This window comes from Balaenoptera acutorostrata, chromosome 18, assembly GCF_949987535.1.
Source record: "Balaenoptera acutorostrata chromosome 18, mBalAcu1.1, whole genome shotgun sequence".
NCBI classification, from domain to species: Eukaryota; Metazoa; Chordata; class Mammalia; order Artiodactyla; family Balaenopteridae; genus Balaenoptera; species Balaenoptera acutorostrata.
The window spans coordinates 62,939,086-62,951,141 of record NC_080081.1 but is presented as its reverse complement, the minus strand read 5'-3'; the positions used below and the strand labels follow the sequence as shown (position 1 = coordinate 62,951,141).

Here is a 12,056-nt window from a genome sequence, read left to right as displayed (position 1 = left end):
AAGCCAGAATTGCACAGAGAATTGTAGGCACAGAGATGAAGAAGACATAGAGGCCCTGCTCTCTAAGACCTCGACATTAGTAGCAGGTAAAAAAGAGTGAATGGAATGAACTTTTGTCAGTTACTTGCTATACTAAATCTGTTTCTATAATCTCCTTTTATCTTACCAGCACCCTTATGAGATAAGTTTTGTTCTCTTATTTTACAAGTAAGGAGATTGAAACTTAGTCAAGTAAAATAACCTAACTAAGGTCATACAGTGCATAAAAGCCATGGCTGAGAATTGAAGCCAAGTCCAAGGCCTATGCTCTTTCATACCATGATCACATAAGCACACAATATGTGTGCAAACAAACAAGAAAGGAAAAGTAAAACAGAGGAATGACCAAAATGCTAGAATTACAGAAGCACATATTCTCTCTGGCAACCAGAAAGCTTCATTGAGGAAGTAACATTTGAAATAAGCATTATAAGGAGATGGTGGTGGAAGTGGTGATAGAAGTGAAAAAGATGATTATGTTAATAGTTAGCATTTATTAAGGGTTTAAAGTGTGCCAGGCACTGTTTTAAGTACTTTTCGTATGTTTACTCATTTATTCCTTATAAAAATCCTATGCGATTGGTTACTATAATTATCTCCATCTTACAAACAAGGTAAAAAGAAAACAGATAGTTAAGTAATTTGTCTAAAGTCATACAACTAGGATAAGAAGGATTTTGTCACGTTGAAAAGGTCATTTCAGGTACGTGAGGAGCAATAATAAGGAATCAAGAGAACACATGGAGGGTGTGGAGAATACAGGTGGTTAATAAACCAACACGTTTGCTGGGGAGTTAAGTTTCAGGGTTTTGAATGCTGTTTTAAGGAATTTGGGCTTATGTTGTAATCAGTGCAGAGTCATTGAAGATTTTCAAATAGAGGAGTGATATGCTCATGTCCGTTATAGTCAGATAACTTGGAAGAGGCAAGGAGGGTCTGGAATGGGGAAAGTTTGAGTGTAGGCTGGCCTATTTTACTATCATAATAGGTTTAAGGAAGTTGATGAAGGTATGAACCCAAAGCAGTAATGGTTAGGAGAGAGAAGGTGAGTTAGAACTTCAAGAGGAAAGGATCAAAGAGAAGGAGAAGTAAAAATTACTTTGGTTTCTAACTTGGCAATCTAAATGGATAATAATGCCATGAACCATCAGGAGTCAAGCAAACGGATGAGACTGGTAGAGGAAGATGATGAGTTTATTGTAGGACAGACACATTCATTCTGATTTATTTGTTGTTCCTCTGTAGTAATGTTTCCAGGAAGGAAAAGGCCATACATCTTTGAGATTTATCAGTACTTAAGAGATTCATGAAAATATGGACATGGAGTAAGATTCAGAAAAAGGGCTAAAAATTGAATTCTGAGGAATTCTCTGCATTTGAGCAGTGGTAACAAGGGGAAAGGAACCAGCCAAGGAGTTTTTTAAAGTAGAGAGACGGAAGCATAAATTGTGAAGCAAAGAGTGGGGAAAAAAATAAGGCAGAGATTTAGCAGGTTCTAGATCATACAGAGTCTTGTATACCACCTTAGGATCCATGTATCCTCTTTATGTAGCTGAGAGGGAGCTACATTATGGATTGATAATTTATACCAATTATGAGTGGAGTGTAGATTTTAGAGGAAAGTGGAGTTGAGAAGACAGATCGGTGTTGATTTTGTGGTATGAATGAGAGAAAATGAGGACCAAAACCAGAGCTTAGACATTAGGAATAAAAAGACAAGGGAGGAGGACTGTAGAAATGTTTAGATGATGAATTTGCTGGGTTTGATATGGGTGGTGAGAGAAGCGAGGAGTCAGGGATAATACCCAACTTTCTAACCTGGGTCTTAGGGTAGGACACAACAGAAAAGAAGAATAGCGGCAAGGGGAGGTATAAAACAGCAGGAAAGACTTCATTTATGAGACAGTCACTAGTGGGACTGCTGGAGAAGCTGCGTTAGGGTGTGGAGAGAATTAGGTGGTTTATGGACATTCATATGCCTTTGTGATGTTAGAAGAAGCACTGAATATTGACCCCCGAGGACTAGAGAAGAAATCTGGACTGATTCAGGTCAGTCTGTGTTCATTTGCTTTCTAGTTATTGTGCTTCTTAAAGTTAAGGTGCAATTGCAGTGATTCTGTAGCATTTGGTTTTCCTGTCCTTTTTGAAGTTGTTCATCCATGGCTTGACATGCCCAGATAATTTTGAGTATTATCTAACTTTTGATACAAATCTACTGCTGTTACAAATGAAGTTAATCAGTTGTAGCAGATTGGTTATGTGCGGAGACTTGATGGTTAGTGACACTTGATGATATGTCAGGGGTCCCCGAGACCACCTTCAGGTTCAGTGATTTGCTAGAAGGAATCACTGAGAAGCTTTTATACTCACGCTTGTAATTTATAGCAAAAGGGTACAGATTTGTTTAGGGAAAACTCAGTCTTTTCCTTCCTGTATAGGGAAAAACCCAGTTCTTCCCTACGGTGCATATCTCTCCTATGTGTCTCCTTCACTACTTGTACAGAACACTTCACTGCTCATACTTCTGGTCACCAAATGTGTTGAGCAGGGCTGGGGGGGAGGGTGCCCCACAACAACAAGTAAGTCTGTGTGACCCACTAGGTGTCCTACAATTTAATTCAGTTCCAACACTACCCAGAAATAGTGTCAGATCCCACAGGTTAAGGACTCAGTCCCACATGATGGCCACCTCTTCCCCCAGCCCACAGGCACACTTCAGATGCCAGTCACAAAGTCACAAGCCCTGTGCTTCTGACCACCCAGCTATAGATTAGAGGTTTCAAAGACCCCCTCCTTGGGTTCTATTAATTTGCTAGAGCAGCTCAAAGAACTCAGGGAAACAGTTACATTTACTAGTTTATTAAAGGATATGATAAAAGGTACAGATGAACAGCCAGATGAAGAGATACATAGGGCGAGATCTGGGAGGGTCCTATCCCCGTGAAGCTGGGGTATGTCAGCCTCCTGGGGTGGGTGTGTTCGCCAGCCGGGAAGCTTTTCACACCCCCTACTGTTGGGATTTTATGGAGGTTTCCAAATGTAGGCATGATCAGTTGTTAACTCTGCTTCTAGCCCCTCTCCACTCTCTGGAGAGTGAGGAGCAGGGCTGAAATTTCCAAGCTTCTAATCATGGCTCGGTCTTTCTGGTGACCAGCCTTCATCCAGGAGGCCATCCAGGAGGCCATCCAGAGTTACCTCATTAGAGCAAAAGATGCTCCTAGTGCTCTTTTTTTTTTTCTTTTTTTTTTTTTTAATTTATTTATTTTTATTTATTTATTTATGACTGTGTTGAGTCTTGGTTTCTGTGCGAGGGCTTTCTCTAGTTGCGGCAAGTGGGGACCACTCTTCATCGCGGTCCTAGTGCTCTTATCACTTAGGACATTACAAGGGTGTCAAGGATGGGGTCAAAGACCAGATACTGGAAAAAGAGACGCTCTTAATGTTCTTACCACTTAGGAATTTGTAAGGTTTTAGAGCCCTGTGCTAGAAACTGGGGGCAGAGACTAGTATATTTCTTACCATTTCACAAGATTAAAATCAACAAAGGCTAAAGGTACATAGGGCAGAGTTTAGGAGGACCCAGGTGCAAGTTTCCAGTTGTCCTTTCCCAGTAGATAGGTAAGGACAATACTTTATTCTCCCATCAACCATGTGTGGCGACACATATCAAGTATTACCAACCAGGAAGCTCCTGAACTTTGATGTGTCCAGGGTTTTTACTGGAGAGTCAGTCACGTAGGCTGACTGACCTTAACTACTCAGTCTCTGTCCCCTCCCAGGAGTCAGACTGATACAGTGTGGCCCAGGGTCTCAGGAATGCAATGTTATTAATAAGCAGGATAATCCCAGGGCTCAGAGGTTATCTTGAAGGAGCTGATCAAGGACCAGTCCTTTCTTTGGAATGTATAGGATTTGAGCACCCTGAGCTTACTCAGTTACCCTTTACTGCATATAAGGATAAGTATGCAGTTTTAACTTGGTTCAGCTCTAGTTGTCTCTAAAGCATGTGTGATGTTAACATTCCATAGACATTCTACAGACACCTACTAGGAAATGCTGTACATGTTAATAGCAGTTTTCGGTAAGGGTGCCTAACAGGACATGATTTGTTAGCATATTTACTGGAGGTGGTAAAAATTGGTAAAGCTCTTTGAGCTGAGTATATTATTGTTTGGAGACTTCGGATTGCTAGAGATTTTCCTTTGGTTCATAAGATACCAGTTTTCAAGAAGTTTGTTCAATACATTGACCCTTTGAGTTGCCTATCTTTTCCGTGTGTATATGTGTCTCATACTGTGTGTCTAGAGATCAGCTTTCTAGCAGTCTTCAAGTACATGAAATATTGCCGAAGTAAAAAATTTTAAATGTTTCTAGCCCAGAAAAAGACATAGTGAAAAATAAAGTAGCTCAGGATTGCCAAAGACTTCATTGGCACATGATTAATCTGACTATTAGCTGGAAGGAAAAGAGTTCACTCATTGACTATTAGTGACTGTAAAAGCCAGACATTTTACCATAGAAATCCAGAAAAAGGGAAAAACCAAGAAAAAAGAATATTGGAGGAGGTGTAAAATAGCAGAAGCAGCTCAGATGGGAAAAGGCAGCAAAAGGTAAAATTACAAATGTCAAAGACATTGAGCAGCTGTTAGCCTGATTATGGAGATGAGGAAAGCAAACTGATGAAAATAGAAGAAACTAGAATAGCCTGATAATCTTGTGCTGTGAATTTCAAAGTTTTAAAGCATTTTTAAAATGAGATTTTCAGTGAAGGCCCAATATATTATAAAACAAAATTAAAGAGAGACTAGAAGAGTCTTTACAGCTTCAGGGGGCCTGTGACCTAGCTATAGCTTACTTTCCCCCACCGGCCTTTGAGGTGGTGTCATGAAGATCCAACCAAAAACCATTAATTGATCTCAGCTTAGAAATCTTAAATATTTCATTTTTCTAGGCTACTGTATGTTAGAAAAGAATGGTTTTCTGCTAATAGTAGGGAGGTATAATGGAAAAAAGTTACCTTTCATTTAGCAGCTTCCTAAAACATCACAGGCCAAGGCAACCAAGTATTGTTCTGCACAGTATTCCATTTTGTGGCTATGGTTTATTCAAACACTATTTTGGCATTTAGGCCATTTCTTTTTTTTTTTTTTTTTAATTTTGTTCTCATAGAATTTTTATTTATTTATTTATTTATTTTTGGCTGTGTTGGGTCTTCGTTTCTGTACGAGGGCTCTCTCCAGTTGCGGCGAGTGGGGGCCACTCTTCATCGTGGTGCGCGGGCCTGTCACTATCGCGGCCTGTCTTGTAGGCCATTTCTTGAATTTTGCAAATATGAATAATGTAGCGGGCAGTAATCCTGTGTGTTTTCATATTACTGGAGATATATTTCAGGGTAAATTCCTAGAAGCAGATTGCTAGGTCAAGGAGTGAATGCATTATAATTTTTGTTATACACTGCCAAATTCCCTGCCTTAGGGGCTGTGCCATTTGCATTCCCAGCAGCAACATACAAAAGTGACTTTCTGGGCTTCCCTGTGGCGCAGTGGTTGAGCGTCAGCTTGCCAATGCAGGGGACGCGGGTTCAAGCCCTGCTCTGGGAAGATCCCACATGCCGTGGAGCAACTAGGCCCGTGAGCCACAACTACTGAGCTCTGCGCGTCTGGAGCCTGTGCTCCGCAACAACAGAGGCCGCCATAGTGAGAGGCCCGCGCACCGCGATGAAGAGTGGCCCCTGCTTGCCGCAACTAGAGAAAGCCCTCGCACAGAAACGAAGACCCAACACAGCTAAAAATAAATAAATAATAAAAATAAAGGAATTCCAAAAAAAAAAAAAAAAGTGACTTTCTTCATGGCCTTGTCCCTGTGTTGTCATTTTAAAATTTTTGCCACTCTATGAGAAACTGTATCTCATTTTTAATATGTGTTTCACTTGTTGTGAGTGAACTTGACCTTGATTTCATATGTTGAAGAACCATTTTTACATCTTTGCAAATAGCCTGTTCATCTTTATTGCTCATTTTCCATCAGATTTTTGGTCTCTTTTCCTTGGCTTTTAAGAGCTCTTTATGTATTAAGGACATTAACTCTTTATTTGTGAGATATATATATAGTCAAATATTTTCCTAATTTGTCCTTTGGCTTTGATATATTTTGCCATGCAGTTTTCTCCTTTTCATGTAATCAGATTTATCAGTCATTCCTTTTGTTGAATCTAGATTTTTTTCCTGAGTTATAGATGTTTTATTATGTTAAGGAGATATCCATAAAATCCCATTTTGAGTGTTGACATCAAGAATGAGTGTTGGAATTTTTCAGTGTCTATGGAGATGATTATATGATTTTCTCCATTAAGTCTATTAATATGACATATATTGATATTCCTAAAATTGAACCATCCTTGCATTCCGTGAGAAATCCCACTTGATTATCATGTATTATTTTCTTAACGTAGTATGGGATCCTTTTCACTAATATTTTATTCAGAATTTTTACATCTCTATTCACATAAGAGATATTGGTCTACAGTTTTTTTATGCTATCTTTATTCGGTATTAATATTGTATTTTTATTGCATTTTACAAGTTTAGGTATTAACATTATGCTTCATTTGTTTTCTATGCTCTGGAACAATTTATATAGCCTGGGGTCTATCTGATCTTTGAAGATTTGGTAGTTTCCCCCTTGAAACCTTTTGGGTCTTGATACTTGTGTGATTAGTTCCCTGATAATTTTCTCTATTTTTGCTATTGAAATTGGCTTGTTGAAGCTCTCAATTTCTAGTGAGGTTAGTTTTTTGTAAACTACTGTCCAAGGAAATTATTCATTTCATCTAGGTTTTCAGTTTTGCTTACATTTAAGTATGCAAAGTAATCTCTTCATGATTTGTTTGTTTTAATTTACTGTTTCAAGAGTTATTTTCTTCATTATTTCTTATTTTGTACATTTGTGCTCCTCCTACCACTTCTCTAATTACTAGGACTTTTTTTCAATTTTTTCAAAGAACTAGGGTTCTGGTTTTTAATTAGATCTGTGGCTTTTCTGTTCTTTACTTCATTACTTTCTACTTTTGTACTTACTGTTTCTTTTTGCTTTCTTTTGGTTTGCTCTGGTTTTTTTTTTTAATTTATTTATTTTTGGCTGCGTTGGGTCTACATTGCTGCGCATGGGCTTTCTCTAGTTGCGGTGAGGGGGGGCCCCTCTTCCTTGTGGTGTGTGGGCTTCTCATTGCGGTGGCTTCTCTTGTTGTGGAGCACGGGCTCTAGGCGCATGGGCTTCAGTAGTTGTGGCTCGCGGGCTCAGTAGTTGTGGCTTGCAGGCTCAGTAGCTGTGGCTCGGGGGCTCGAGCTCAGGCTCAGTAGTTGTGGCACACAGGCTTAGTTGTTCTGCGGCATGTGGGATCTTTCCAGCCCAGGGCTGGAACCCGTGTCCCCCGCACTGTGCCACCAGGGAAGTCCCTGCTCTGTTCTTTTTCTAGCTTTTTATTTGGGATCTATTTTCATTCTTTTAAGTTCTGTTGTATACATTTTTAAGGCTATGAACTTGCCTTTGAACACTGCTTTAAGTAAATCCCATAGATTCTGATATGTGGTGTTTTCATTATAATTTTCTAGAAAATTTTTTCTGTTTTGTTGTTTTTTTTTTAATCCGAGTTGTTTAATATAAGGCTCTTAAATTTCCATATGGTATTTTGGTATTTATTACTATCTAATTTTATTGCCTTGTAATAGTTTTATAATATTTCTGCTTTATGTAATTGATGTTTTCTTTGGACCTAATAATATTTTTGTGCTCCATATGCAAGTTTATTAACTGTTATCAGGTTTAAATTTCGATGTATATTTATAAAATCTGTATCCTCACTTTTTATCTACTTGACTTCTCATACTGACAACAGTGTATGAAAAATCTTTTATCAGTATATTTTTATTTTTTTCTTGCATCTTTTTAGTTTCTCCTTTGTAGTGGTATTTACAGGGTTACTTAGCGAATAGATGTTTTTAACAGTTACATATTCATTATAAATTGTGGGATATAGCTTTACGAAGTAGCCTTCTTTATTCTTTGTAATACTTTGTAGAATGAATTCTACTGGTCTGCTAACAGGATTGCAGTCTGCTTTGTTATCATTTACTTGGTGTACCTTTGCTTGTCCCTTTATTTTTAGCCTTTTTGAATGACTGTTTTAGGTGTGTCTCTTGTATACAACATAGAATTGGGTTTTGTTTTAGGAGCCAATTTGAAAATCTTTTTCTTGTTACAGGTGAGTTAAGCCTGTTTCATATTGTTTGATATGCTTGGTTTCAACTCTGTCCTGTTATTTTGTGTTATAATTTCTGTGTGTTTTATTTTCTACTTAGTGTTCTTTCTTCTCTCTTTTAAAAATTTCTTTTGGTATTTAGGAATGTTTATTTTTGTTCTAATGTTACCTTTATACTTATACCTTTTATAATGCCTTTTGTTTTTTTACTGTCTGGTTTGATAGGTTTAAATGGTATTTTTTGACTCCTGTCTTTACCCATACAGCAAGTGATGAGCTTATTTCTGTTTTCTCTTTTCTCTCACCTCATTCTCCCATTTTTGAATCTAGGTTGGTGTCTTTTGCCCAATTTGGGAAGTTTTCCGTCATTATTTCTTCAGATATTTTTTTCAGCTTCACCTCTCTTTCTGGGGCTCTACTGACATAAATGTTATTATATCTTTTGTTATTATCCTACAGTTCCCTGAAGCTCTGTTCATTCTTTGCAATCTTTTTTTTCTTGCCCAATTGGATGATTTGTATTGATCTGTCTTTGAGTTAGTTGATTTTGTTTTTTCTTCTCTCCCTTCTACTATGGAGTCCTTCCAGTGAGTTTGAAATTTTGGTTACTGAGTTTATTAGTTTTAAAATCCATTTGGTTCTTCTTTATTTTTCCTATTTCTTTGCTGAGACTTACTATATTTCATTTGTTTCAAATGTGTTCATAATTGCATGCTGAAGTGTTTTTATGACAGTTACTTTAAAATCCTGTCAGATAATTCCAATATCTGCGTCATCTCAGTGTTGGCATCTGTTGGCTTTCTTTTCGTTTTTCAGTTGAGGTGATCCTGGTTCTTGATATGATGAGTTATTTTCAGCTGTAGCCTGCATTTTGAGTGTTATGTTATGAGACTCTGATTTCTATTTAAATCTTGCTACCTGTTACTGCCAGACTTGGTAGTAGACAAGCTTCACTCACACACACAGCATCTGTAGACACCCTCCAGCAAGGAGGCTTTCCTTGTGGGGGTAGGATGGTACATGGGTGGAGTTCTCAGGCATACCTTCTGTCCTCCCATTTGTCAAGTGCAATATTTCAATTTTTCTGGAACATATAACATTTAAATTATTCTTCCACTCTTATCTTCACATTTGTGTTAGTCTTTGATCTACAGTGAAATATTTCTTCAGTTATCTCTTAGTTGAATGAAGCTCATCCTCTGGTAAAGGTGTCAGCAAATTTTTCTATAGAAGACAGATAGTAAATCTTGTAGGCTTTCTGAGCCACATGGCCGCTGCCCCACTAAAGTGGAGTAGTTTTACTAGGATGTGTTACCTTTAAGCTCTTCATTCTGCTCTTCTCTGAAGTCTCCCATAGCCTTAGGGCAGGAGGTCCAGACAAAAGGTAGAATTTAGTTTTTTCTCTTCTTACAGGTAATTTGAAATTTGTAGCATTCTCAGACTCCTAGTAATGTTGAAGGTGCAGGCTATATGTGGTTTTATTTGCTCTTGTTAATCCATATACTTTTTTGAAGGTTACTTGGAGAGATTTGAATTCAGGTGGCTGCTGTTATTTTAGAGCATCAAATGTCTTTAATTTGAATATTCTAATAGGAAACATCTCTGGGTTTCACATGAGATCAGGCCTGTGCTTACATTCCTCTGTGAAGACACCAAGGAAAACCACATATAAGCTCTTTGACTTTGAATGAGTCAACAAACCTGAGCTTGTTTTTTATTATTTGCAAAATTAGATGGGTGTAAGGCAGGGTTTATACTGTATGCTCTTCAATTGGGACATTTTTCAAGAAATTTACAAATAATTAATTGTTTCCCCAAAGTTAAAATGCCAAGCCATTTCTTTTATGTTTACTTTAATAGTCTGAAAAATTACGTTGCTCAACATGTTTGAAAACTACTAACATGGATAAATGATCTCTTTGGGCTCTTCTAAACTGGAAGCAGCATGATATATTGGTCTCATTCTATGTATAAAGTGTTTCCTTGTGATTATTGGGTATTTAGTTTGTGGGGGCAGGGAGAATTACTTTTCTGCCTGTTTTTAAATTTATCTACCTAATATATAGATATGGAAGTTAAGGTAGAAGTTGTCCCAGACTTCTGTGTCTCACTTTCGTGGAGAGTGGCCTGAGGTAGCCATTGAGAGAGTTTTATCTACTACGTAGTAGATGTATCAGCTTAGCAGATATTTTTGCTACCAAGCTAAAACAAAATTCAGTTACTTTTTATGTCACCATTCCGTAAGTGTGTTATGTATCTCAAACATTCAAACAAATACATTAAGTGGTAATTCTTTTTTATTTGCTGAAGATTCTTGTGGATACTGTTTGGGCACTGTCATACCTGACAGATGGAGGTAATGAGCAGATACAGATGGTTATTGATTCAGGGGTTGTGCCATTTCTTGTGCCCCTTCTGAGCCACCAGGAAGTGAAAGTTCAAGTAAGTACTTAAACATTTTTTCTTACTTGTGTAAAGTTTGTATTTGCTATAACTAGTTAACTTGTACAACCAGGCTTCAGTTCTGTCTATATGCACATTTCTTCAATATTTCTTTTGCTATTTTACTGAATCTGCTTTTGTTGATTTCTAAATCTTCATCTCATCCAGATTCTTTGCTGAGTTGCAGACTCATATAGCCAATTGTCCTTGAGTCCTTAGACATATCCTCTGAGAACTCCATTATCATTTCAACCAGACAAAAATGAACATACCATCTTCTCCCACAAACCTGCTCCTCTTCCTATATCCCCTTGCAGTGGACAGCATAGTCCAAGCTAGAAACCTTGATATTCCTCCTCTTGTCTCCCCTCCATTACAAAACCCTGTCAATCCTTATTATATAGCTTTCAAATCTGTTTTCTCCTTGTATCTAGAGCCACTGATTTAGTTCAAGATTTATTTTCTTTCCTCTGGGTAATTGCAACAGCTTCCAAACTGCATTTTCTCCTCTCCCTCTCGTTTCTCCTCACTCTAATTAGGGATACATGGCTGATAGATCTGTTCATCCCACTTCTGCCAAAGTGACTTTCTAGATAGAAATGTGTGCCTGTTAGAGGCCTTTATTAAAATCTTTCTGTGGTGCCAATTTAGTAATAGGTAAAAATAGCTATTAAAAAAGGACCTTTACAATTTTTATTTTAATATTTTTCCAACTATTTTCCACACAATTTTTCTATATAGTTCCAGTTTTCATAAGACTATTGTTTAACGTTCAAAACTACTTCCCAGTTCCGTGAAATGATTTGTGTAAGAATGCAGTAAATTTTAATCATTCACCCTTTGCATTTTTACATTTTCTCAGGATTATAAAGAACATAGTATCAGTTTCATCATAAACAAATTTATAGAAAACATTTTATCCCCACCCCAGACAGCAGCACTCAGAGCGGTTGGCAACATAGTGACAGGTACCGACGAGCAGACCCAAGTTGTTCTCAACTGCGATGTCCTGTCACACTTCCCAAATCTCTTATCACACCCAAAAGAGAAGATAAATAAGGTAAGGCATATAACAGCCTTGTCAGTGCATTTCTTTCTCTTTGTATATCTCAATTTTGACTGCCTTCTTGTTTCTGTTTCTGTTCCTGTTTGCTTGTGATTCTCTTCAAAACCACTCTAGTTAAGATGAGAATTATTTCAAATCACCTCTGCAGTTATTTTGTTTCAGTTTTTAATTGCTTGCTATTAAGTGCTGCCATGATCATCACAGAATAAAATTATTTTTATATTAACCAATGTTTTTATTTCAATAGATTGA

General features: G+C 37.5%; 2 protein-coding genes across 5 annotated transcripts in view; one reads left to right on the top strand and one right to left on the bottom strand.

Moving 5' to 3' along the window:
• The window catches only part of SETDB2 (SET domain bifurcated histone lysine methyltransferase 2), a 306,643-nt gene that overhangs the window by 44,839 nt on the left and 249,748 nt on the right, over positions 1-12,056 (bottom strand). The window lies entirely within an intron of this gene.
• KPNA3 (karyopherin subunit alpha 3) overlaps positions 1-12,056 on the top strand; it is a 175,850-nt gene that overhangs the window by 155,799 nt on the left and 7,995 nt on the right. For all 4 annotated transcript variants that reach the window (XM_028161743.2, XM_007193730.3, XM_007193731.2 and 1 more), the window contains 2 exons: positions 10,607-10,738; positions 11,670-11,798. In XM_028161743.2, the coding sequence (XP_028017544.1) occupies positions 10,607-10,738; positions 11,670-11,798 (261 nt within the window). The remainder of the gene's footprint in view (positions 1-10,606; positions 10,739-11,669; positions 11,799-12,056) is intronic.